Raw genomic sequence first — 25,790 nt, forward strand, 5'->3', positions numbered from 1 at the left:
ATTACTAAAGGATCATGTGACACTGAAAACTGGAGTAAAGGCTGCTAAAAATCCAGCTTTAAAAAAAAAAAAAAACATTAATTAATTAATATTAATAATAATCTAATTTCAAATAGATTAAAATATAAGTTATTATACAGTTTATTCATATTTCACATTTTACATACTTTAATGTATTTTTTATCAAATAAATACAGTTTTGTGAGCACAAAAGACTTAATATTGTATTAAAAGAGAAAACAGTTATTTAAAAGTGCAATAATATTTCACAATACTGCTGTTTATATATATATATATATATATATATATATATATATATTAGGGGTGTCGCGATATACCGGTATTGACGATAACCGTGATATTCAAAGCAACAATTATCGATATCGTGTTAATTTCGTGTGTGACGATATACCGCAATATTTAAAATGAACAGTTCTCTTATGATAACAACACATTTAAATACTCAAGCGCCAGTATCTGGTTGAGTGCCCAGGTGGCAGTATTGTGCCTTAACGCTGACACTGTCACACAAGAAGAAGACGCAGCGCTCACAGCTGCTCCGAGGAGAGCCGTGTTCATCAGAGTAAGTTGACATTATTTTAAAAGTCATAGACTGGAAAATATTATATAACCTATTAACAGCGGTTTTCTGTGTTCATATACTTAAAGGGTGACTATCTTAATAAGTACCGCGTTTTCTTTACTTGTCTTTGTTTTTTTATTTGCAATAAATCGCCTGTTTGGAGTAACACTTTTTAGGTTTCTATAGATATCACGATATATCGATATCGTGAATTCTTATGGCCACAATAACCGTGATATGAAAAATCTAATATCGTGACAGCCTTAATATATATATATATATATTAATATATATAAATTAATATATATAAAATATATATATATAAAATAACTAAATAATAACTAAACCAGCAGCACCAGTGAGGTGGTCTCTCTATGACAATAAATCACTTCCAATATGATACAAATGGCTATTTAATAAGAGCAGTTACAATAAATAATAATAATAATAATAATAAAAATTAAGGAAACTAAAACTACACATGAGGAACCTTAAAGATAAATCATGTAACTGTAATTGGATGTAACCACCATATGATGCATTCATAATGTCATTTGGGTGTCCTCAAATTGCCCATAAGATTATCAACAGATTATGCTATTTCTTTCAAGCTGTTGTCAATGATGCAGTGTGATGGGGAAGTCATGTGAGGGTCAGGTGGTGTTTTTCTTTTCAGCAGAAGCTCATGTGAGCCTTTTCAATTTGGAAATGCCTCCTAAAGATCTTCACCCCATAATACAGCAAAAGGCCCACACCCTTCTTCTTCTGCCACCACGGGGAGTCCCTAAGCTGAGGAGTTCCTCTTTTCTGGGTGCTACAGAAGACCAACATGCAAACAAGCATGACGTTGCTGTTACTGGAGATACTGTGACAAAGATACAAACAGGAAGGGACTTTTAAGTGTACTTATTGATAAAGATGGGGTGCTGAGTATCCACGCTGTGTTAGATACAGCCAACAGAGGCCTGTCTGGCACATCTCAGCAGCACCACATCACAAACTATACTGTAGATAGCCACGAGGTGGAAAGGACAGCCCAGAGGGACTGGGCTGCCTATGGAGAAAAGCTTATTGTACTAGAGGTACAATAAGCAAAGCAGCTCCTATTGAGATGGCACTGAAGCAGTATTAAGCCCACAGTGTACATTTCAGTGGTGGAGGGGGCACACACACTACGAGCTTTGTGGTTCACACTGGTCAGTGGACACCTTCAGGCTTTGTCCCCAGGGAAGTTGCCAGAGGTTGACTCAGTTCCAGGAGAGCAGAGCTTTGGGAAGGACTGTCTCACAAACAGCTGGACTGATGTACAGCAGGACCGGACTGCCTGGGTGGTTGATAACCTGCTGGTATTTGACTTCAAACTTAGAGAGACAAGATCGATATGGATGTGGCAACAGAGCTACATTTTTATTTTTTAAAAACACTCTAATACTTAATTTAAACTGAAAAGATGGAACAGAAGTGCTTTCTGAAGTGGTATTTAGATGTCTGTATACAAACTGTTGAATGCAGATCAAAGGTGGCATGAATGCACCTAAACTGGGAAACTAAATCCCAGGCTCACGGAAAGGAAGGGTTTAGAAAGACTGAATCTTACAACTGCTTTAAACGAATCGTTTGAAAATTTGGTGACATTAAATGCGAGAAAACGAAAACATAACCTTAAAAATTTCATAATAGGGGCACTTTAATAATTTCATTTTCACACACATATTTCAAAATGGGTTCAAGTTGGTCACACACATTTGCCACATTGTTTGGCGATAATGAATCTTTTTTGCCTGGGAAATTTTATTAAAAATTTGCTAATAGGAATGTCTGCACCTTAAGAGTGTTAGGAAAATACTTTACTCAAAGTCAGACTGCTTGGAAAAACAATCTAACCATAATGCCATTGGTCATACAGCTATTCCTGCCCCCAAACTCACACCATTGGTTGGTGCCAATGTTGTTGTGTCAGGCTGACTAGAATTCTCAGACAAACGGAGAAATCTACCACAGTATTTACACATTTACACTAAAGTGGTACAGATAAATAGATGATTATTTTTGATATTATCTATATTAAAATGAAATATTTATCCTAAAAACAAAACTTTAAAAACTAAAATCATTAATGTTATTTTTTTTATCTATGAGCAATAGCTTTAGCAAACATTACTAATGAGTAACTGGTAATTTAGAACTGGTCAAATAACTGGTAAACATTTCCAATTTCTTCAAAAGAAGAAAAAAATCTGATAGCTTGACTGTTTCTCAGAAGTCCACTGAACAGTCAGAGCTGGGCGTTCTTGTATCACTGTTGTATCAACAGAGCATTTGCGGCTCAGCTCTGAACTAATGACGTATATCTGTGTACGCCTCCTCCTGTGACGTTGCTCTCCCACACCACCCATCGGTGAATACCAGGCATACACTGCTCCGATGGAGACGCATCCAAACAGAGCCAGTTATCAAAGTGCCCTATTGTCACAGAAGCCAGTGAATTCATGGCATCTCTACATCAAAGGATTATGAAAAAATATAAAAAGTGGACCACAAAGCTTATTCACACACAAAAACACACCTTCATTGTTGCAAAGTCTTATAACATTCAGTATATCATTATTGCATGGCACCTTTAATGCATCAAAATAGTATAAATATGTACCATGTAAAAGTAAATGTAAAAGTATGTACTATGTAAATTAGGGGCGTAACAGTACAGAAACATGATGGTACACACCCCGGTTTTGATGTCATGGTTCGATACATCTTTGGTACAGCAGGGGGGGAAACTAAACTAAACTGTTTTACTGAACAAACTGCTCTTTCTTTAAATAAATCCAGTAATAATTTAAATTTTCTTAGGGATAAAATATCTACCTCGGCTTATGCTGTAAACCATTGTGAGCCCTTTTACATTAGGCCTACTATAAGGTTACAGTTAACAACAGAGCTCAAACTTATATTTAATTACTATTTATTTTTAAGTATAACAAGCAACATTCAACTTAAAAAAATGTATGCAAACATGTAAATTCCACATAATGCAGTTTTTAAATTAATTTCTAATTTATAAAAAATTATATTTGTTTTTGAAATATACTCATTTACACAGTGCCTCATAACTCATTTTATAACAGATTAATGTAAACATTAAATAATTAAGACATCATTAACCGGTAAAGTAAAATATAATGAGTATATAATCTAATATTTCGTGAAATGCTCTTGTCCAGACTTCATTAATAGTGCACTAACGTGCTGTGAACACTAATGACTTGCCTGAGGTAAATGAAATGCTACGTGACGTTTTGTTTACAAGCTGTTTTATAGCCGTCTTTCTGTGGTTGAAACACTGACTGGGTGATTACATGAGGTGTGAAAATAAATCTTGTAGTAAAGAGGAAGAGATGATCACGCTGCGTTTATACAGCGATCTGTCGTGCCACATAAAAGATAATCAAAATGGCATTAATTGTTTGAATTTTCTGAAAAAAGTACATAATTTGAAAGATGAGACTTTGTTTCTTATCAAAAGTAACAATATATAAAACTGGAAGTTTCAAAAGAAGTTCCACTCGTGCACTTGTTAAAACAATGCTGTATTTTACACATGCGTACCGAAATGTGGTACAAATGTACAAATACATGTACAGTTACACCCCTAATGCAAATGTATCTATTATGATATAATTTCCAGGTATTTTTGCAAATTAAAAATAGAAATAATAATTTTATTTATATTATAAAATTATATAAAAATATTAAATATAACAATATATTTTCTGGAAAATTAAATCTTTTTTTTTATATAACAAAAATTACGATAAAAAAACTATAAAAATTATTGAGGCTATTGAAAATATAGGCCAAGCAGACAAAAAATAAATTTTATTGTTGTACCCTGAGATTTCTACAGATGCCATTTGTGCCATTTAGAAGCATTGACTGGAAAACATTTATTTGCATAGTTGAAAAGTAAATGCATGTCTTCCTTAATTCACAAAGACAGTGATATAGGAGAAAGGAAACAACAGGGTGGCTAGAGAATCAGGAAATTACATGTGCTCAAACTGCGTGCATGAGCACCATTGTGCAAGGTGTCAGAACATATGCACTAATCACCAGGCCAATACCCCAACAAATGTCCTAAACACACCAATTATAAACATGCAAATCTGATGCTCTCAGAGCACTTGTGAGTGCAAGAACACTAATACACCCCATGGGTCAGGATTTACCAATTAGCTGCTACTAGACTGTAAATGCACCAAAAAGCATCTTCGATCTTTGACAGACATTTAAAAGTATATTCAGACCAGAGATATTAATAGTTTACAAAAACTAAAACCACTTCCTACAATACAAAGTAGCTAACAAAGGAAACAATTGATCAACTTCGTCATTCAGAAAACAAGTCTGCAATATCAGAAATGAGCTCGTTCACATCTCTGGAATTTGATGAGTAACTGCTTATAAATTTGGAAATATGAATAGAACTTTTGGGTTTCAGACACTGCAGTAACCTGCACAGGAAGGGTGGAAGTGGGGTCTGGCAGAGAACCAGATTATGATGGATCTTCTGCTCCTGTCCACCCTTGATTTACAACCCACCCCATCTAGCAAGTCAGTGAGGCAAGCGGAACCAAAAATAACACCCACACTTTCTGTTCCTGTTTGCAGAGACACTCTGTTCCCTCGGGATAACAGACTGCCGGTGTAAATTCAATTCCTCTGCAGCACACAGTGAACTTTCCATGCTCTGCCCAAATTATCTGGCATGTTCTAAGGATTCACACTCACACATGAGATTAACACTCACCGGGATGAAATAAGGTGGGATGGGTAGAGCAAAGGCAACTCTCGAGTAGGAGGATGAACCCTCTGTCAGTGTCTTCACAGCACCCTTTTCCTTCCTCTTTTGCCACAAGATACACAAGAGCGTCAGTTGTACTAAAAGCTGCTCTTCTTTGAGTTGTGATTTGTGATTTTTATAAATACGGTATCACAAATTACAAGGAAAACTGAGAAAATCTGAATAAAGCCCTTCAGTTAATGCACTGAATATCATCTAGGGTGCCATGATTTAAAGAAAATTGAATAAAAAAATAAATGTAAAAAAAATCCCCAAATGATGCTTGTGTCATGTGCAGTGTTGTCATGCTTCTTGGGCTCCCATCAACACAGCGATTAACTCACTCACTAAACTCATGCAATCAAGTAAACAAAAATCCCTCAAATTTCTGCTTTTACATTCCATGATTCTGCTGTGTTCATTCCAAAAGTGATATATGCTTAATTTAACCATTGATTGACACTGAGAATAGAGAAAATGCCAATTCATTAAATATCAAAACAGAACAAACTCAGGTTTCCCAGCTTCCACATGAGCAAGTCACTTTCATGACCTCCATTACTTTTAAGTAGTCATATGCTGGATTAAATGCCTTTAAATCCAAGAGGCACAGACAACTTAATCCTGACACAACTGTCACAATACATTTCATATGTTTGTACTACAACACAGATGTTTTTTACTGACATTTCTCCAATCTTCAGTTTCACATCATTCTGCCGGATCATTATAATGTGATGATTTGGTGCTCAAGAAAACATTTCTTATTACTATCAATTGTTGAAAACCGTTGCGCTGCTTACTATTTTTCTGGAAACAGTTATATATATTTTTTCAGGATTCTCAGAAGAATGCAAAGTTCAAAAGAACAGCATTTGGCAGTGCAGAGAAATTCATCTTAATAACGTCTGTTGTGACAGCAACAAAAATGTGGATGACACTCCTGCCTTCCTGAAATGTCACTGACTGTTTTACATGTGTATCAGGATGCTTCTAAAAATCTAGAGTACTGTCGAGCTCAATTTTGCGCTAGTGTATGATCTAACTTGATTAGATTCTCACTTATCTAGTGAACACATTGACCTGTGGGTGACTTGTTTCAAAATGTTCAAAACACACAAACAACACAACTGCTCAATTTCTACTGTCTTTGCTGTGCCAATTACTATCTGACCACTTGACTCTTTTTATTTTTGGACAATGCTGCTGTGGAGAAGTGTGTTTGGAAAAAAAAATTGCAAATGCTGTAGCGTGCAGTCAGAGCCACATGCAAAGATTTTCATGGACTTGGAATGACCATATTTTGTTTTAAGTTCTTTAAGTTTAAATCCAGCCCCAGTACAATAAAAAACAACAACACCAGATATGCTTTTTATTCATATTATCTTTGTATAAACCTTAATTTGGGTAATTTAATACTGAGAGGGCACTTTATTTACTCAACCCTTGCTCACTTGTTCAACAGGAAATCATAACCCCATAACGATCTTATGCAACTTCCAACTTTGACAGTGCTTACGGGAAAATATACAAATGATTCAATGGATTTTCCTAACAGACAGGCCCAGCTGCATTTGGACACGCACTGAATGGTGTATTCTCCACAGCTTTCTATGCCTTTATTCATTTATCACTGTGAGAAATATCTCACAATTACCTCTTTGTGTAGAAAGTGCTGAAAGTGATCTGGATGTCCTCCACGCGTTGGTCTCTACATGACTGGGTGCCTGCCTATGAGTGGGCTGGAAAACTGGAAAAGAAACACAGAGATTTGTTTTAGTGGCCATCCCTTGCCCAGTGAGTAACATGAAGAGGTGTCTGGCTGTGGCTGGATGAATCATAGAAATGACAATGCTGCAGATAGCTGCGGCTGTGCTATTTCTAGGCGTCAAAGTAACAAGGCAACAGGTGCAATGCAGATATATCTATTTATATGTACATTTGATATCTGGGTTAAACCACGAAAGATCTAATTAAATTTCTTTCCAAACTGTGAGAATTCAACTTGTACAGTGCATTCATATTTATAGACCCAACAGTCTATCCAATGTATCCAATGAGAGCAAGCACCTCCATTACAGGAAACACATGCATGTTGTTATTGGCCATAAAAAAAGCACTGGGACTACAGTTAAAACACATATTTGAGTTAATACTGCTTATATTTAAATGGTAAAATTTATTGGCAATTGAATAAATTATAAATTATAAAAATAAAATGAAATAAAATGGCAACTATCTTTCTCCAAAGTACAATAAAGGGTTGAGCCACTGTTGTTTTCTCAATGTGCAGATCTGCAGGTTTTAACTCCAAAATCAGCACAGAAAATGCCACAAAAGTCCACTGATTCCATCCAGGTCTGTTTATGGATCCCTGCCACTGATTTATCTTAGAATGAAAAAACTATCATAATAGTAGTACAAGTCGTAGAAGTCAAAATGACTTGCAAGCTGTTTTATATAGCTAAACAGCCATGTTAAGACCAAACATGCTTAACATGAACCTGACGTAACGCTTGACAAGCCAAGAAGATCTCAGTTAACTGTGAGATGTCTAATAAAACTATTTTCCCAACCACTGAGAGGCCTTTCACTAATATATGTGTCCAACAAAGTGAATATTCAATCCTGTTATGGGTCGTTGATATCAAATTATACACAAATCTTGGTAATGATTCACTCTCCATACCTTTTATGCAGTTGTATACAGGCAGGGCAAACGAAGAAGGCTGGTCAATGTTTACCTTGTCCTATTCGTCACAGATACACAATCCTCATGTAAGTCCAAAACAGTGGCGTCCTAAATGAATACTCAGCCTTCTTGTTGAAGCATGGCTCTTATATTAGACGCTGTGCTGGCTGACAGCGCCACCACTCGTGACCAATCGGCACAGAGAATAAGAGAGGGAGAGCGATCAACAGTCACAGGGAAATCCTTAGTCATGAAGTCTTACAGTACAGCATCCACAACTTCTCCACTTTAGTCTATAACCTCCTCCAGTTCCCTTAAATGACCCAAACCCTGAGAGCTTCCGTGAGAGAGGAACAAGGGGACTTCATTGTCCCGCAGTCCTTTTCTTGAGTCCTCTTCAATCTCATCTGACAGTGCGGTTGAAAATAATGAGTCTGAAGGAGTGTGGTGAATCACTGGTTAGGCTGGATCAGCAAAACACTCATGCGGACGTGTAAACACGCCACATATTGATACATTTGGATTACTCTAAATTATTTAGGAAGTTGCTCATAACCGTTGCAGTGTTGCCTTCACCACAAGTTGAAACATGCAGATACACATCAATGCCACATGAATGTCAAGTCATTTTTATTCCTTTTTTAACCTGGGAATTAAACCCATGATCCTGGAGTTGCTATCAATATCACTACCACTACCAGTAGTACAGTAGATGGTGCTCTGATATGGTCACATGATAATGATAATGATGGAGGTGAACAAACCTTCACATACACTACTGTTCAAAAGTCTCTTATGCTCACAACAGCTGCAATCATTTGGTTAAATTACAGTAAAAACTGTAATATTAATTCAAATTAAAATAACTGATTTCTCTTTGAATATATTTTTTCAACGTATTTTATTCCTGTGATGGGACAGTTGACTTTTCAGCAATCTTCACAAATCATTCTAATATGCTGATATGGTGCTCATGAACCATTTTTTAATTATCAATGAAAATAATTAAGTGTAATATGAATAATTAGTGATCATTGTTGTTTTGACCCCAATTTTCTTTAAAATATCTTCTTTTGTGTTCTGCTAAAGAAAGAAAAAAGTAATACAGATTTGGAATGAAATGAGGGTGAGTAAATATTCTAGCAAAAATCTGAGCTTTGAAAGTAGCTTTGGATAAAAGGGTCTGCTAAATTACAAATGTAATTGAAGGTGAATTGCTGGAAAGCTAAGATCTAAGACAAGCCAAAGAAACATTACATAAAAATGCTGCTTTTAGAATAATAATAATAAAAAAAACAGATGTCTCCCCCTAATGGTCATAAAAATAGACATGAAATATTATTATTATTATTATTGACATAAAGTGCACTTGGTAAAGGTCAGATGCATTTTAAGGAATGACACCATGATTTGCCCCCAAGAATTAGTTCAATAATTCAACTAATTTCAAGTAATGAATTATACAATCAGACAAAACAAAGACTGATGGGAAGGGTTAAGAGTTAAGAGGAATCAAGATGTTAATTACAAGAAATGAGTATTGCATTATGCCTGAATAATACCCATCTCTGCTTTAGATCATGTGTGCATAAAAAAAAAAAAAAAAAAAAAGCTAATTGATTTCTGCATAATGGGGTTTTTTGACATTTAGATTGACATCAGGATCAAACTGCATATGTTTCAACTTATAGTTAAAGGTCTAGAATTTTTATGAATAGCTTGATTTCCAGTATAACAGTGGATCTTAAATGGTTTTGCCTCAGGATCAAAATTTCACAGGAACACATTTGTTAATTTTATAAAAGGTGCCAAAATGTATATCCATGGACTACTGGATATACAGTACCTTTGAATGGTGTTTTTTTATATATACTTTTATTTGGCAAGGACACATTAAATTTTATTAAACCAAAAGTGACAGTAAATACATTTATAATGTGACAAAATAATTATATTTCAAATTAATGCTTTTCTTTTGAACTTCTTATTCATCAGAAATATTGGGGGAAAAGCATCACGGTTTCCACAAAAATATAATAAAGAGTACACATTTATAAATAAAATGGTTGCTTTAAAAAAACTTTGGCTTTACCGTCACAGGAAAAAAAATATTTTAAATAGAAAACAGTTATGTTTTTTGATTAAAAATAAATAATAAAATGAAATTAAGAAGAAAAAAAAAGCATTGGTGATTACACAACACTTTCAAAAACAAAATTTTACAGACCTCAACTTTTGAATGGTAGTGTCTAATATGCAAATTAATTATCATAGCTTAGGTTAAATAGGAAAACTGACATATTTGTAAATACATAAACAACAGAGGAAGTGTAATTTACCCACCTAACTTATGGTATGGATAAACACTTAAAAGGGAAATTGGTAAATGGGAAGGGTTTTTATTTGCATTTTCATAGTACAAATCCATCAGTTGAGAACCATTGTTATATACCATATTAATGACAAATTATTCCAGTCTGTGAGTGTGTGGAAAGTTTCAAGAAAAAATGCATTCTAAAGCACTCCTGAACATACCAAACAAAGAACTGCTTTGTAATCGTATGCGTGGATTATTTCTAAAGGTTAAACATTAAAAAAAAAAAAAAAATGGCCACAAACCAAAGTTACCAGAATTACAATGAGACAGTAAAATGTCTGTGGGCATTTATGGAAGTTTACAGATTCTGATTTGATGGCAAACTAATATGAATCAGCCCATCATAGCTCAGTTGTGATGTCATGAAGCTTTGATAATGACAAACCGAACCAGTATATATTCAAATGCCCATCAACTTAAATCTCTTCTGTATCGAAGATTCCCTTCTTGGCTGACTTTTGTGATCAATTTAAAGCTCTTTTTTTTTCTGTGGCTTTGTTTGGAAGGTGCATGATGGGTTATAAAAGGACGTTCACCATGCACTTCCATTCAAGCGCTGTGACCTCTGAAAAGTACTCAAACAAGTGACCTTTCCTCCAAAGAGACCTCGCTAGGGGGCTTTTAAAACGATAAACAATGACAGTTCACAGATGCTAACTGTTGCAAAGTGTTTCTTTAATGGCTTGTTGACATTCAACATGCAAGACAAGACCAGCCTTGTGCGCACACACTGAGGCAGTTTATTAAACTAAATACAGACAACAATGTATTTACAGTAGTATTTTGGGCCATAGAAGGAGCGCCAGAGACAAAACTGCATTTCATTGGTCTGAACAGCTGCGGCCCTGTTGCAATGCTCCAGCTCCCATGTAGGAGGCAATGCTTATGACCAAGGAACTGTTGTGTTCCTGACAATAGCCTATGGAAAGAAGGATATTTCTAGAACCTGACTATGTCTAAACCGGCTGGTCTGGCATTTCTATTATTTTCCCAATCAGCTTTTCTGATCAGGCGGAAACTAAAAACTTACTCATGCATTTTGCCATGACATTAAGCTGTATGAGGAGAATCCCAAAAGTAGGGCTGGGTGATAAATGATAATTATCGCGATATGAAGAGTTCAGTAAATGGTAATTTTATAATGTTTCCACCAAAAGCATAAGGAAACAGCACTACTCATTTGAACCGCGTCACACAGAGCATTTATCTGCTCTGCTTCAAAGTTCAAACGGCAGCGCAGTGCGAGCTCGCTAGAGCAGATGCGTTTACTCGATGATGTACATGCGACACTAAACAGCACTGTGAGATCCAACGTGAAGCGCTTGAATTCAGTGAAGAACACATATGACTCTGTGATTTAAAGTAGTTTAAAGCCAGATGAAACAGCAGAAACACTGTGCAAGGATACAGTCAGAAGACTTTAAATCTACAAATCACCATCATTCACCATGGATTTACTGTAACTGCACCATGGTATTGTTTCAAAAATGTGGGATATTCACATCGAACATTATTAATGTAGACATATTAAATGTATTAAGAGTAATGGAATATATATATAAACAGTATTTTTTGTGATTAAGCTATAGCGATTGTGCATTTATAATTAATGTATTTTCGTACAAATACCTAGAAACCATAGTTACATTTTTATTATGGTATCGAGGTGCTATGTGTGGTTTTGTGGTTATCATGATTTGAATGTATGAAAAAAAAAAAAGTATGCTTTGTTACAATTTTCACAGATGTTATTGTTTGTTATTGATAGTGAACATAAATTTACATCTGCATCCTAACTCAAGTTACTTCGACTGTCAACTCAGGCTACTGTCAAATGTGCATTTCTAAGAGACAAAAATAGCCTACATAATATTATTAATATTGCAGCCTGCACTGCAAAATTTGCTGAAGATACACGCCATCAAAGTCAGAAAAACAAACCTGTTTCATGATTTGAAACAATATCACTCATTAGAACATGCAGATACTAAGAACTAAATTTTTCCATATTGACATTTATTTTTAGCATAAGGAAAACTGACTAGAAAAGTGTAAATCATTAAAAATGTGAAGTGTTTGTCATGTTCTGACCATAATGAGTAGTTTAAAACCACAATTAAGGCTACGTTCATACTGCAGGGCTTAATGCTCAATTCCGATTTTTTGAAAAAATTAGATTTTTTTGCAAGGCCGTTCACATTTCCAAATTAAATGCGACCTTTTGTGATCTCCTGTGTGAACGTGAAATGACCCAGAAGTGACCCGCATGCGCAGAAGAGTACTTATGGTCAACGACATCACTTGTTGTTTGCGGAAGTAGCTAACGTTAAACATGGATGTCAACAACAGTGTAGTCAACAGCGGAGCTCTTTTTGCAATATTAAAGTTATTTTCCCAACGGAGCCAGCACAATTACAATCTTCTCATTTTAAGAAGAAAATTAAAAAGAAGGAGGAGAGCAAGGTTTTTGGACATGGCGTTTTGTGGGGCATTGATAGCAACGTCAGTACAGAGAAACGTGTGGGTGCGGAGTCGCAGCCAGGAGTGGTGGGATACTGATGTGAGTGGCTTCACTAATACAGAATTCATCAGTTTATCTTCTCGTTCCCGCCTACTTCAACGCAGAATTATGACGTTTGTAGCGTATCAATGAAGTACGGATACATGTGGCCTGGCCGTTCAGACGGAGGTCGCATTTCAAAAGATCGGATACGTATCGGATTCAGGACCACATATCCAAGTGGCCTGGGTCACATTTGAAAAGATCGGATCTGTGTCGTTCAGACTGTCATGAAAAGATCAGATACAGGTCACATAGGGGCAAAAAAATTGGAATTGGGTCATTTCAGCCTGCAGTGTGAACGTAGCCTAACAGTCTGGTTTCTACAACTTTCACTTAAGGGGCAAAAAACTGCCTTTGAACTTATATATTTATTGTGATCATTATCGATATTGACTGATATGAAAAATGTTATTGTGATTATTGTTTTGGGCCATACTGCTTTTTTGTTGTAATAACGTAGAGGTTGTTTTAGCAAGACAGAAAACATAGGTCACCTCCATTTCTTAACCCACTGGTGGTCTTTTGTCATTTTAAACCCCAACATTTTACGTTTTGATTGATTAAAATGTTTCACTTTACTGGAATGGTATGAAACCTGGTGACTTTTGTGGCACTTGCTAGAGTATATGACCACAAAACATTTCTCCCACCAGATGACACCAATCTTCCTAATATGTGTTGGACTTTTGAAACTTTTGAGACTTTTGAAAATCCCCTCAAAATACAAACAATCAGTGTTATGTTAGTATCACCGAGATACTATTATAAATTTTGGTAATATATTTAATTAGATTTTTTTTTTATATATATTTTCTGGTTTTATTTAAATTTTTTGTTGTTTTTAAATATGTCTATATAGTTTTTTATTCATTTTTAGTTTAGTTATGTTAGTACATCAAGATAAATAAGATGAAAATGAGAAACATTGCCTTGGAAACCAGCTGAAATAAAAATTTTAAGTTAGTCTTTTGTTGTTTTATTCTATTATTTCAGTTTACTTTTATTTCAAGTAACAAAAAGACATTTTTTTTTAACAAAAATAACCCTAATAGCAAATATTATTGGAACAAAATATATTACTAATATAATATTATTAAGTGAGGAATACGAGAGGATTAATTTGTTGGTAATGACTTAAACAAGAATGCCTTGAGATCAGCCGTGGCCAAACGAGATATGCTGTGAGATTAGGAGCGCTGGTCGAGGCAAAAATTGTTTGCGATTGTCGCCGTCACTTATGCTACGATCCACATCCCTCTCTGGCTCCCCCACTCAAAACTAGCAGCATTTACTCAACAGTATGACAACTATGCCCGCCTTTGGCCTATCTGGCATGTGTGTGGAGAGAGAAAGGTTGGGAAAGAGAGACAGGATGCTTTGGGACCTTAGTCAGAGGGTAAAGAAAGCAACCATGTCCATGTTTAGCCGTGTGAGATTTACAGGGAGAAGCTGACATAAACATTGCACACTCCAGTAACAACACAATGTGAAGATTAGAACTAACAACTGTAATTTCATTAACGCTAATTTCTGTTATTATTACACAATATGTTAACTCAGTGCCAACAGAGGACAAGTCACCTTTATTTAAATAGCGCTTTACAACTGTACACTCACAAAAAAGGTACAAAAGCTATCACTTTGTACCTTAATTACCTCTAATGGGTGTATATTAGAACCTAATATATACATATTAGTCACAAATTGGTGCAAATGAGTGCCTAGAGCCATCTATATAAAAAGGCCCAAACACAGTTCCCATTTTTGTATGCAATATGCATCAGACGGTCATAAGAACCGTGGTCCGTTTGCGTCATTAAGTAGCTGTTTATCCTGTTGCTTAGTAACGACAGCTCAGGAGAAGGTGGGAAAAGCATAGCATTGTCAGCACTTAAATCTCTCTTTATGAATGTACTGCAAAAACTCAAAAGAAGGCTGAAGGTGAACAGAAATTAGATATACAGCTGTCTGCTTGCAGTGGATCAGTCACGGTTTGTGTGTGTGATAAGATATTTCAGGCAAGAATCAATTTTCAATGGGGTTTAAGTCTTGGCTCTGATTAGACCATGCAAGGACATTCCCCTTTTTCTCCTTCAACCACTGTGTGTTCAGTTTTGCGGTGTGCTTTTGGTCATTGTCATGTTGGAAGGTAAACCAACTTTCTGGCAGCTGATTCACAAAATCTCCAGTTCCTACTGCAGAGAAACACCGCCTTAACAGGATATCACCACCTCAATGCTTTACTCTAGGGATGGTGATATTTATTGGATTTCCACCAGTCATATTGTTTGATGATGAGGCCAAATAATTCACAATTTAAAGATTTAGTCTCATCTGCCTCAGAATTTTCAAGGTGCATTTTGGCAAAGCTCAGTCTGACTGCTTGTGGCCTTTCTTGAGGAGTGGCTTTTTTCTTGCAACCCTCCCATATGAGCCACATTTGTGGAGAATTTGTGATATTGCCGTCACATGCACACAATGACCATGACTGTTTGTCATGCTTCAGAGTTGTTGTCGGCCTCTTGGTCGCCTCTCTGACCAGTTTCCTCCTGGCTCTTTCATCCAGTTTGAGTGACGTCCTGATTTATAGAGGGTCTGTGTTGTACCAAATACCTTCCACTTCTTAATAATAGACTTTACTGTGCTTCTAGGCATTGATAAAGCCCTTGAATTTTTTTGTATCCATCTCCTGCCTTGTGCCTGTCCAAAACTTTATCCCAGAGATCTTTTGACAGTGCCTTGCCACCAATAGTTGACTGTTTGCTTCAGTCACTATCAAGGACTAAAATGCTCCAGGAAAGATCTTTTCATGCTGAGCTTATCAAAATGACCACAGCTGATCACAGTTGAAAGTCAAATGGCTTTGTGTGCTATTGAGAAAGTGATTAGCTACACTTGATTGAGTTTACAAGTCATTTTAGGAGGGGGTGATCCTTTTTCCAACTTACTTTTATTTATGTATTTATTTATTTTTTAGTTGTTGGTGTTATAAAATTTCACTTGGATTTTATAAGCTGCACTGAATACATAGAGCTGGATAAAACAAAAACTGAGTCCATCTTCATTTCAAGCTGCAAAACTACAAAATGTAATTATTTTAAACGGGGCGATTCTTTTCTATAGCAAGCCACTGTATAAGCTTAAAAAATGTATGCGTCACTGTTGCCTTTTAATAACTGTCACAAAATCAGGCGTACAGCTACAGTAAAGCACCTGAAACCACTATAAAGGGGTAGGAACAGGGTCAGGACTATCTGGCCTGTGCCTCTGGACCCAATATCATTCTGCACTTCCTGACCTTCACATTCCCCAGTACACTGAGTACACCCCTTACTGTTTCCATGCTCCCCAAGTACACTTTGATATACCTTTGATTATCTAGAAGACTAAACAACTAACCTAAAGACTCTCCAAGCAGTGCAGCCACTGATCACACTATCTTCACTCCCTGCTAATTCATACAGTGAAGATGAGGTGGAAGTCAAACAGGATATTATGCTCATGTGTACATAAGAACAGGACCGCCTGGTCTGGTTTCAGGTTGGATTGCAACAACAGCAGCTGAGGTCCTGAATCTGTCTGATACACTATGACTACAAGTATGGAACTAATATGCAATTTTCACATTAATTATACTTACATAATAGATCAAATCAGGCACTTTTAAGTCCAAAGGTTTAGCGTTTCAATTATCACATTCAAGCTTTTCATAGACCTTTCAAAGGTATAGTTCACTCAAAAATGGACATTGTGTCACTTTCTTTCTTCTGTGGGACATAAAAATCATCAGTTTTTGACCATACAATGAAAGTCAGTGGGGTCCAAAACAAACACTGGACCAAATACCCAAAAGAAACACTGTCAAGTGTCAAATGTCAAGAGACATTTTTCAAAATATCTTTTGAAAAGAAGAAAAACAGAGAAAAAGTAAACTAGCCATTAAAGACCACTACACAGGGTCCATCTATATTACCTGCAGCAGGCATGTGCTGTGCTGTCTTTTTTAGCCTTACAATTTTTTGCTTGTTAGATTGTATGGCATTAGCTGTCTTTTTAATGTTGGACTGTAAAATTATAAACCTTTGGTTACAATTGACAGAATAGGCTTTGTTGCACCCTCATTTTAGCACATGAAATTTAAACAGGGCTGTACACCAATATGCAAAGCTAAATGTGCCATCACATTTACTGTTGGTTAGTGAAATTTTGTAATCACACACACAAAAAAAAATACACTTCGATGAGAGAAATTACAATGAAAAGAAGAGAGACACATCCAAAGCTATTCTGCCACCTAGCAAATAAATGAACCCTAAATAGCGTCTTTCCAAACAGCTTCTTTTTTATGGATTATTTTAGCATATTGAACTATTATGTTATATAAAACCGTTCGAGTAGACACCCACAAAATTACAAATCTCCAGCTGCACAGAGTTCTCTCATGAACCTAGAGGTTTGCTGTTGGTTAGCAAAAACTTTTCATCCCGCCAATCCCCATTGAAATTACATTTACATTTATTCATTTAGCAGATGCTTTTATCCAAAGCGACTTACAATTGCTATATATGTCAGAGGTCACACACCTCTGGAGCAACTAGGGGTTAAGTGTCTTGCTCAGGGACACATTGGTGTCTCACAGTGGATTCGAACCCGGGTCTCTCACGCCAAAGACGTGTGTCTTATCCACTGTGCCAACACCACCCATTTTAATTGTAAAACTTCACCGAACAATGGCAACTGTGGAAGCACCTCAAAGTCTGTGTGAACCAGAAGTTGCAACAAGCATCACTTCAATATTGTGATGTATTTATGAGTAAAACAGAATAGATTGGTGGTTGGAGGGGTGTTTTTAAGGATGTTCTGCCAAAGCTGTCAAACTAACAGAAGCAGATATTGAACACAATTTTGATTTCATTCAGACTTTAAGGCCAAGAATCGGTGCAAAAAGCAAGAAATCTTGGCCAAGTCACCTAAGCTGACCAAGACTGCACATTTTTCGTAACGACCAAAGCAATTGGTCTCAGATGTCAAATGCTTGCACCAGGCTTTAGAAAGAGAACAGAGAGCTGTATTTGTACACGTCCAAGGAACATTCTGCTTTTCTCAGTCAGTAATGCCTCTGTCATTGTTGAGAACAGCTGCTGCATTAAATGGCCCACTGCACTTTCTCTCCTTCTCTCCACGCTCCATCAGCTTCAAGTATCACCTCAGAGTAGCATTGTGAAAACAAGCAGAGAGGAACAAAATTTGGTTTCACATTTAAAGGAAAGGGTTCTATCGACAAAAATGTTGCGCTATTGGTGCATAATTTGATGCAAGAGTTGGCAAAAAAAAGGCACACCTTTTTTCAAAGTTATGGCTTGAACAATTTATGTGCTGATTATTCAACCAAGCAATACTGAACTACAATTACATCAAATGTTGATACCATAGCAGTCCGTTTTTTTTTCCTTTTGACTATTACAGTACATCACAGCCTATATATAAAAAAGGGAAGGAATTCAAAACATTGTTCATTTGTGTACACCGACGTATTGTTCCACTAAAGTACCTTCAGTAGCAGCTCATTTTCAGACAAGACCACGGGGTCATGTCTAGAATTAACGTCAATGTAGTTTATGTTCAACTAAAATGCTCGACTTGAAGGAAGGGTAAAGGAAACAAAGCAACAGCAAGCCAACCCAAACACCAATGCGCAGCAACAAATGTGTTTACCGTTGTCCTCGCTGCTGGGTGTTTGTGTCCATGGGTGTGTGGGAGAGGTGAGTGTTCTGGAGTTACCTTTCATCAGCCATACTGTCTTCCTTTCTGTGTATATCTGATTCAAGTCACTCAGATGCATCAAAACAAACACATAACTGCAGCGCAAAACCCTGACTTTGATTGGATTACATGCACCGGTCAAACGTGTCAACGCGTGCAATGGACAAAACTGCAGAGCCACACCTGCGATAGGATCGTGTGTTTATCTCTTACCATCAGAGAGGAGACATAAAGCCTCCAGGTTTCTGATATGACCTGTGGGTGAACTTGATTTTCTGGCATGTCAGAAATTTTCTTTTATGGATGATTTAGTTGAACTACAGTATATAGGAAGCAGCAGAGACAACATTTGGACAGGTCCATCCAATTCAATAAAAAAACACAAGGCACAAAGCAGAATTATTTATTTGTATAGAATCCAACTTAGAGTTTAATGCAACTATCTTTACATCAATTTTTATAACACAAGTATTTTTTTTTCTTGATTAAGGTTTCTGAAAATATGTATTTCTGCATCAGCTGAATGCCTAACAAAATGTATTTCCATTTCTTACGGCTTCATTGAATAAACGTTTCTCGTTTTCCGTGTATTTGAATGGCAGAGGCAAAAAAAAACATGCAACTACAATCAAACAAGGGACTAACTTGATACTATCAGTTTCATTGAGCCAAAACCTCCATACATTTGTTCACTTTTTCACTCGACTAAATACAGGATTATACTGGAAACACATACCGGTTTTTATTGTCTGGGTTATCTGATACTTGAATAAACTAAACCAATGCTAAAACACACCTAGCTAGACTTTCAAAAAGATCATTAGCCCTGTGGTCAGTATTATAGTGAGAATAGTGAGTTTTATAGAGAGAATTCTGCACAATAATTAATGACTGTTCACTACAAAGTAATTATTGTATAAACTGAAATTAAAAACGACAATTTACATGTACAGACATCCATACACTTGAATATGCTTTTTATTCATAGGCTTGACACTATATGGAGGTTATTCTGAAAATATGGTTTGATGTGCTCTTTAATACAGAACTGTATACATAACTATACTGAAGTTGTCAAGGTCCAAGTTAGACTAGGAAGTGTATTTGAAGGCCTAATGCTTATAAATAACTTGCGCGCTATATTTGTACATTATGTGTAAATGCATATGCTGTGCGCCAACAATACAGCACAACTTGAAATAACCAAACGTTTACGTCCAAATGTATAACCTGACTTCGTGAACAGCATTTTATTTAATATATTAATTTATATCTCATATTTATTATCAAACACGTCAGGAAGCAAAGACTACTAAATTTGTGAATACATAATCATTTCAAGCATAACTGGGTTTATCATTTTAGTTTGAGTCACTTTTCCCTCTAACCACATGCAAGGACGTTCAAAAAAGGAAAAGTATACGCACCAACTGGGGTTCTGGTTCTTGTTAACATGTCAACTATGTATGTCAATATTGTCGCTATAGAATAAGCTGGAAATGAATGCAAGTCAAGCAGAGGCAGATTTATTTAGAGACAAGAGCGGAGCTCAGTGGACTGTATCACTTACCCGCTGAAGGTCAGAAAGTACAAAGTTGGGACGTAGTTTTTGGAAAGGAGCGATAATTGTGCAGTCTTAAACTCAACCTGGTATCAGTTCCCTCTGTATTCGTATGGAAGCGAAACTGCAAAAGAGCACCGTTATCAACTTCTCGGTAATTTCAGCCGAACTCACTCCCCTGTGTGATGTTTTCTGACTTCGCTGTGATGCGACAGCGCCGTGCGCCAGTCACCTGTAGGCTCTTGTGACAGCCGCAGCCACCAATCGTAGCGCTCACAGAGCATTGTGGGAAATGTAGTTCAGCTTTAATGTAAACGTTTATCAATAATAATAATAATAAAAAAAAAGAACAATTCTAGTTGGAAAATTAACGCTTTTTTTCATATCTTAAAAATACTTTTTAATATAATAGTTAGACTTTGTACATATGTAACATATATAAACAAAATTCTGCCTGGATTTTTTTTTCTTTTACTACAAATTTGCCAGTGCTTAGCAGATGGAAACTGTTGTGTGCCAAATTTCATCTTTTTCCTACTTAGTTCATAGGGCTGCCTTAATATTTACAAACAAATAAATAAAATGTTTTTATTATAATCTTACAGGTATATTTCCCAAATTATTGGATAATATGGTCAAGTCTGTTACAGTTGCAAAATATATCTTCACAGGGTGGAAAGCAGAAGCAAAGCAGTTGACTGTATATTATCTCAAAAACACAGATTTCTTGATCACGTCTTCCTGATTGGTCACAGTATTCACTATTTGTTTTATGTCCATATGCATTCCAGTAAGTATAATCATATGCGTGTGTAATTTAATACACACACACACACACACACACACACACACGTGCAGTGCTTAGTGGATGGGTTTACAAGTTGTTTCAGATTGGCCCACAGGGTGTCAGTATTGATCCCATTCCTTCCCCATGCAGGACAGAAACACAAAACAGTTAAGTGTTTATGGCATGTCTTATTTATTACTGTGAAACACCAGTGCCTTCGTTTTCCAGTCTAAAATCAAAAACAAGCTTCAAATTAAAAAGAAACAAAATTTACGTCACAAAACCAACCTCTGGATTTGAAAGTAGTAAGGAAATACATTTTAACTTTGGCTTTATCTATAGATTTAAGAAGTCCTCTTGATCACAAACAATAACATTCACTTAACTAAAGACACTTATCTACAACACGCAGATGCAGTCAATGAGATGTGATTTAAGTAAGCAAGTATGCACAGTAGTAAAGCTGAACTCATTAGACCAACAGAAAGTACTGAATACATACAATCTTAGCTTTTTGCCCCAAATCGAACACCAGGCTAAAGGGTTTTCAAATGGGTTACACTATACTTCTCCAGAGCTGACTTGCCTTAATAGATCTTTCCTTTTTAATAAATTAAATGGAAATTTAATTGAGCAACTTATATATTTGCAAAGAGACAGAATAAGAAATATAAAGAATTAAGGTTAAGCTCAAGAAAGCGGATGAAGAAAAACCAAACCCAAATACAACTAATTATTTAAATCACATACGATTCAAGATTAGAGGCATGCAAACCCTACTATGCAAATGTCATAACCTGATCATGAATTTTTTAAACCACTCTAAATGGGCAAGAAAAGCATACCATATACTGGAGTAGATGCCATATTTAATGTGAACAGATTTTTGCCTTCTAAACTGAGGGTGGAAAGCAGAGTCTGTTCAGAGGGTTGTACTGTTGTGTACTTGGAATGTGATCATTCAAAGAGGAGAAATTTTCCACAATTTTCAGTGGAAAGAAAAAAACACCTTCAATAAAACACAGGTTGAACATGGCAGCATGACATATTGAATCGACTTCTATTTTCTGTACTTCTACAGTGAAACCAATCAAATAAAATATGACCCAGACTACTGAAGTCAACTGCCACATACATTGTCTTGAGACCTTGCGTTTAGACTACAAATCAAAACTAAAGTGTCCATAAAAGCAGCACATTAAGTGTAAAAGTGTAAACTTCAACAGAAAAACAGACTGCCAAACCAATAAGTAAGGGCTGGTCGAAACAGGCCTGAATTGTCTTCTGCAATGTTTTTTGTAATTGACAAGATTGGAGTTAATCAGTCTAATTATATGAGAATGTGGGGTACTGAGGGTGCCACCAGTCAATGAGGCGCACGCTGTGGACAGGATCCAGCACTACCTGCACCCCCTGTTCACCCCTAAGCTTCTTCCCTCGAATTACTGGCGAATCCTGGAACTCCAGGCGCACTCGGTGGTGCCTCATGTCTGTGCTCACATTAATGGTGAACTGAAAGACAAGGAGCAAGTGATTCATTGTCATTTATGACCGCAGCATGACTGCATGCATTTTCACTAGAAGTAAAACATTCATCAAAAAGGAATGTGGATATTTCAGCTGGGTCTAGACCACTAAGCATCATTAGATTTGACTTCCACTTTCTAAAAAAAAATAAATAAAAAAAGTACAATGCTGAAGTTCCAGAGGCTACAGATTTAGCACTACAAAATCAAAGTGCCATCAAGCACAAAAAAGGAGCAACTTACTGAAGTCTGGAATACACTACACAACTTTTTACGTCTGAACAGAATTTCAAACACTAGGCATCATACATTCACAGAGAATTTAGAGAGAAATAAACTGGGCATCATAAACTAAACAATGAAGGATAACTCTCTCAGACTTTAAAGTTGTTCCAAACTCCCACTCCTCGTTAAGAGATGAAAAAATAAAAACATGTTGCAAAATCAGTATCAAACTTACTTGATATCCTCAAAAACTCAAATCAAAATGAGGACAAAAATTCTAGCAAAAGTCACGTAGTGTATTCCAGCCTTAATGACGTGATGATTAACGATCCAGAGACAATATTACGCATGTTATCCTCCTATAATTCAACAACGTAAAAGTACTATTTGAAATGCATTATTTAATCACTCACCAAAGTTAACGTCATGCCCATCACAACAGAAGTGAAAATGAAATTGAGAGTTGTGACCCGCAGCAGATAACAGTCCGAGTCTGGATTACTGTGAACGTCTTTATACTGCCTGGGCAGCTGAAGACTCAAACTGCATCCATTTTTGCCCTTGGTTGGCTAGAAAAGAATAGCCAACGAAATTAAAACAGTGGAATAATCTCATATTCTACTTTTATAACAATGTAGTGAACATACCAGTTTCACAAACTTGAAGTTGAATTCCCACATCGCCTCTGACCTACTCCCAGACACTTTGTTGACCCAAAACAACAAACACTGTGGGAACAAGAAAGGCATCAACACCAAAATCCACCATTTATATGGGCTTAAAAGTACGTCTACACACCTTGGAATTGAGGAGTGTGGTAGGCGTAGATTCAGGGAGAAGAGGGCTTTTGGACACCCGCAAGCTAAAGGGCTCATATAAGTGAAAAAGCGAGCAAATCACACGGGCTCGAAGACAACGCATCTTTGCAATAGAGTCTGGTTGAAGGCGATCAGGGAGGTCTACATCAAGATTATAGTGCCTGGGGAAAGGTAAACGACAATAATAAAAACAAATATAACAGAGGAATAGTGTCATGCATAAATGCCCTGGATGGGGAACAGAGACAACTCCAACAGAGTGCAACAGTGCTGTCCAGTTTTTCAGCAGCCTTGGCTCTGGAAGCATTTTTTAGTCTTTGTTTGGGAGTTATAAGAGGCCCTGAAAAACATTTTAATACTACTTTTTGGCTGCCTACCTTTTGTAGAGTCGTGTCCAAAATGCAGCCGTGCACGTGGCCATCCAAGCATTCTTGCAGATCAAAGAAAATCTGCAGATGTCTTCTGGCCGAATGTACGCAGCAAGCAGAAGCCAAATATCAATGGGATACTCCTCTCCATCTATGCTCTTACTGTTTTCTAACATTCATAATGAGAAGATATACTTAAAATCTCAAACTCAAGAAAACAATATCGGAATACAACAGAACAGGGATTCCCAATTTTTGTTGTCAGCCAGAACCCTTTTTACTTGAAAGACCCATTGAGATTATGGTTATTAAGATTGAGACACTTTTTCGCTGAGGATGGTAAATGATCAAATAGCATGCAGGCAAACAAATGAAACAGGCCTATAATTTTTTTTAGTAATCAATCAATTTAATTTTCCTTCAGTTCCTTCATTAACCCCAGTTCGAAAACTCACTGGACCAAACACCCTGCAGTTACCTTTGTGTCTTTTGTTTTTCTTTTTGCGGGACCCTCTGATTTCATCCCCTTCTTCTGAGTCCAGTTCATCACTGCTCTCATGGGCGGCATTACTCACACCAACTGCAGAGGAGAGCACTTCCTGCACAGGACCCTGGGATGCCTCGAGTCCACAGAGTAATTTCACTGAAACAGAATTAAGATCAGGGTACTTTTTTTATTTTGACGCGTTGAATGTTTTATTACTAAATTATCCAACATACTGGAAAAGAGCATTTTCTTAATAGTCTGACCCAAGTTAATTCAGGCCTGTATTTGGTGATTTATGTTTTAATCAAACACACCTGAATCAGATAATTAAGCTAATTAAAGGTTTTGTGGTCATTGTTAAGTACAGGCAGGAGCATAAAGGGTGAAAGAGTGCACATCTGCAGTCTAATTCAGGATTTGAAACATATTATGACATGAAAACTCATAATTATGATTCTGTGTCAGAATTACTATTTACCAAATCATGTTTTTTTTTTCCTCTTAAGTGACGGGAATAGGCTTGATACTTCTAATTTTACCTTCTTTTTCAATTGCATTAACAACAGCCTTTTTAACTCTTCCCGACTTCACAATGGCGGGATCGGCGTTGGCATAGTCAGCCACAGTAACTGTAAGAAAATATGTAAGTTAGTAACACAATAAATTAAGTTAACATAAGAATGGACTTTGACTATTATACGCAACACACATCATAACATCGGACCGCCTCGCTCTATTTTACCTGACTCCGAGCAAACATCCTCGGCTCTAAATTTCAGCCGTTTTCGGTTCCCTTTCTTGGGCATGACAACAGCGGGGGTCTCTGGACGTTTATCGAGGCAGTGTGCCCTGCCATCTTCCCAGCAGAGGTAACGAAAAACCAATAAAAAAGAGGGTGAAATAAGGGAAAGCTCCTCCAGGATCTTCAGCCATTATGGAACTGACGCTCAAAGTCGCGTACATTCTCGCGAGATCTCAGAAAGCGAACGACACCTCAAATGGTTACGTTTAAAACCAGTGTTTAAAACGACAAACCATTACGTCATCTCAGCTGTTTCTCAGCTAATCTTAATGTGAACAATCAATTCGTGCAAGTTTATAAATAAAAAATTAAAGTACCAAAATTTTGCAAATAAATATACAAGGAGAATCTATTTAAACGGCAACTGAACAACTTTCTTTTTGCGTGAAGCCTGAATG

The 25,790-nt window shown here is 36.6% G+C and overlaps 2 protein-coding genes across 2 annotated transcripts in view; both read right to left on the reverse strand.

The window, feature by feature from the left end:
- The window catches only part of LOC132119451 (transcription factor EB-like), a 34,856-nt gene extending 14,289 nt beyond the window's left edge, over positions 1-20,567 (reverse strand). Inside the window, exons 1-2 of the mRNA XM_059529421.1 lie at positions 20,389-20,567; positions 7,081-7,173 (exon numbers count right to left, since the gene is read on the reverse strand). The gene's annotated coding sequence lies outside the window, so the exon portion shown is untranslated. The remainder of the gene's footprint in view (positions 1-7,080; positions 7,174-20,388) is intronic.
- A 1,858-nt stretch (positions 20,568-22,425) lies between these two features.
- On the reverse strand, positions 22,426-25,536 carry tmem183a (transmembrane protein 183A). The gene is made up of 8 exons (XM_059529422.1): positions 25,333-25,536; positions 25,130-25,219; positions 24,582-24,746; positions 24,113-24,272; positions 23,716-23,896; positions 23,565-23,645; positions 23,331-23,486; positions 22,426-22,678 (listed from the first exon to the last, which is right to left on the reverse strand). The coding sequence occupies exons 1-8, from the start codon at positions 25,394-25,396 to the stop codon at positions 22,493-22,495; spliced, it is 1,083 nt and encodes a 360-aa protein (XP_059385405.1). The 5' UTR covers positions 25,397-25,536; the 3' UTR covers positions 22,426-22,492.
- Between the last annotated feature and the right edge of the window lie 254 nt (positions 25,537-25,790).

Source organism: Carassius carassius, chromosome 38 (genome assembly GCF_963082965.1).
Source record: "Carassius carassius chromosome 38, fCarCar2.1, whole genome shotgun sequence".
NCBI classification, from domain to species: domain Eukaryota; kingdom Metazoa; phylum Chordata; class Actinopteri; order Cypriniformes; family Cyprinidae; genus Carassius; species Carassius carassius.

What these genes read in the sequence shown, in the direction of transcription:
- tmem183a (XM_059529422.1), bottom strand. Translation starts at nt 25,396, where the DNA reads ATGCCCAAGAAAGGGAACCGAAAACGGCTGAAATTTAGAGCCGAGGAT. An exon ending in TAATGCAATTGAAAAAGAAG is followed by an intron (nt 24,747 to 25,129) that starts GTAAAATTAGAA and finishes ATTCTGTTTCAG; the next exon opens with TGAAATTACTCTGTGGACTC. An exon ending in TGGGCATGACGTTAACTTTG is followed by an intron (nt 22,679 to 23,330) that starts GTGAGTGATTAA and finishes CTTGTCTTTCAG; the next exon opens with TTCACCATTAATGTGAGCAC.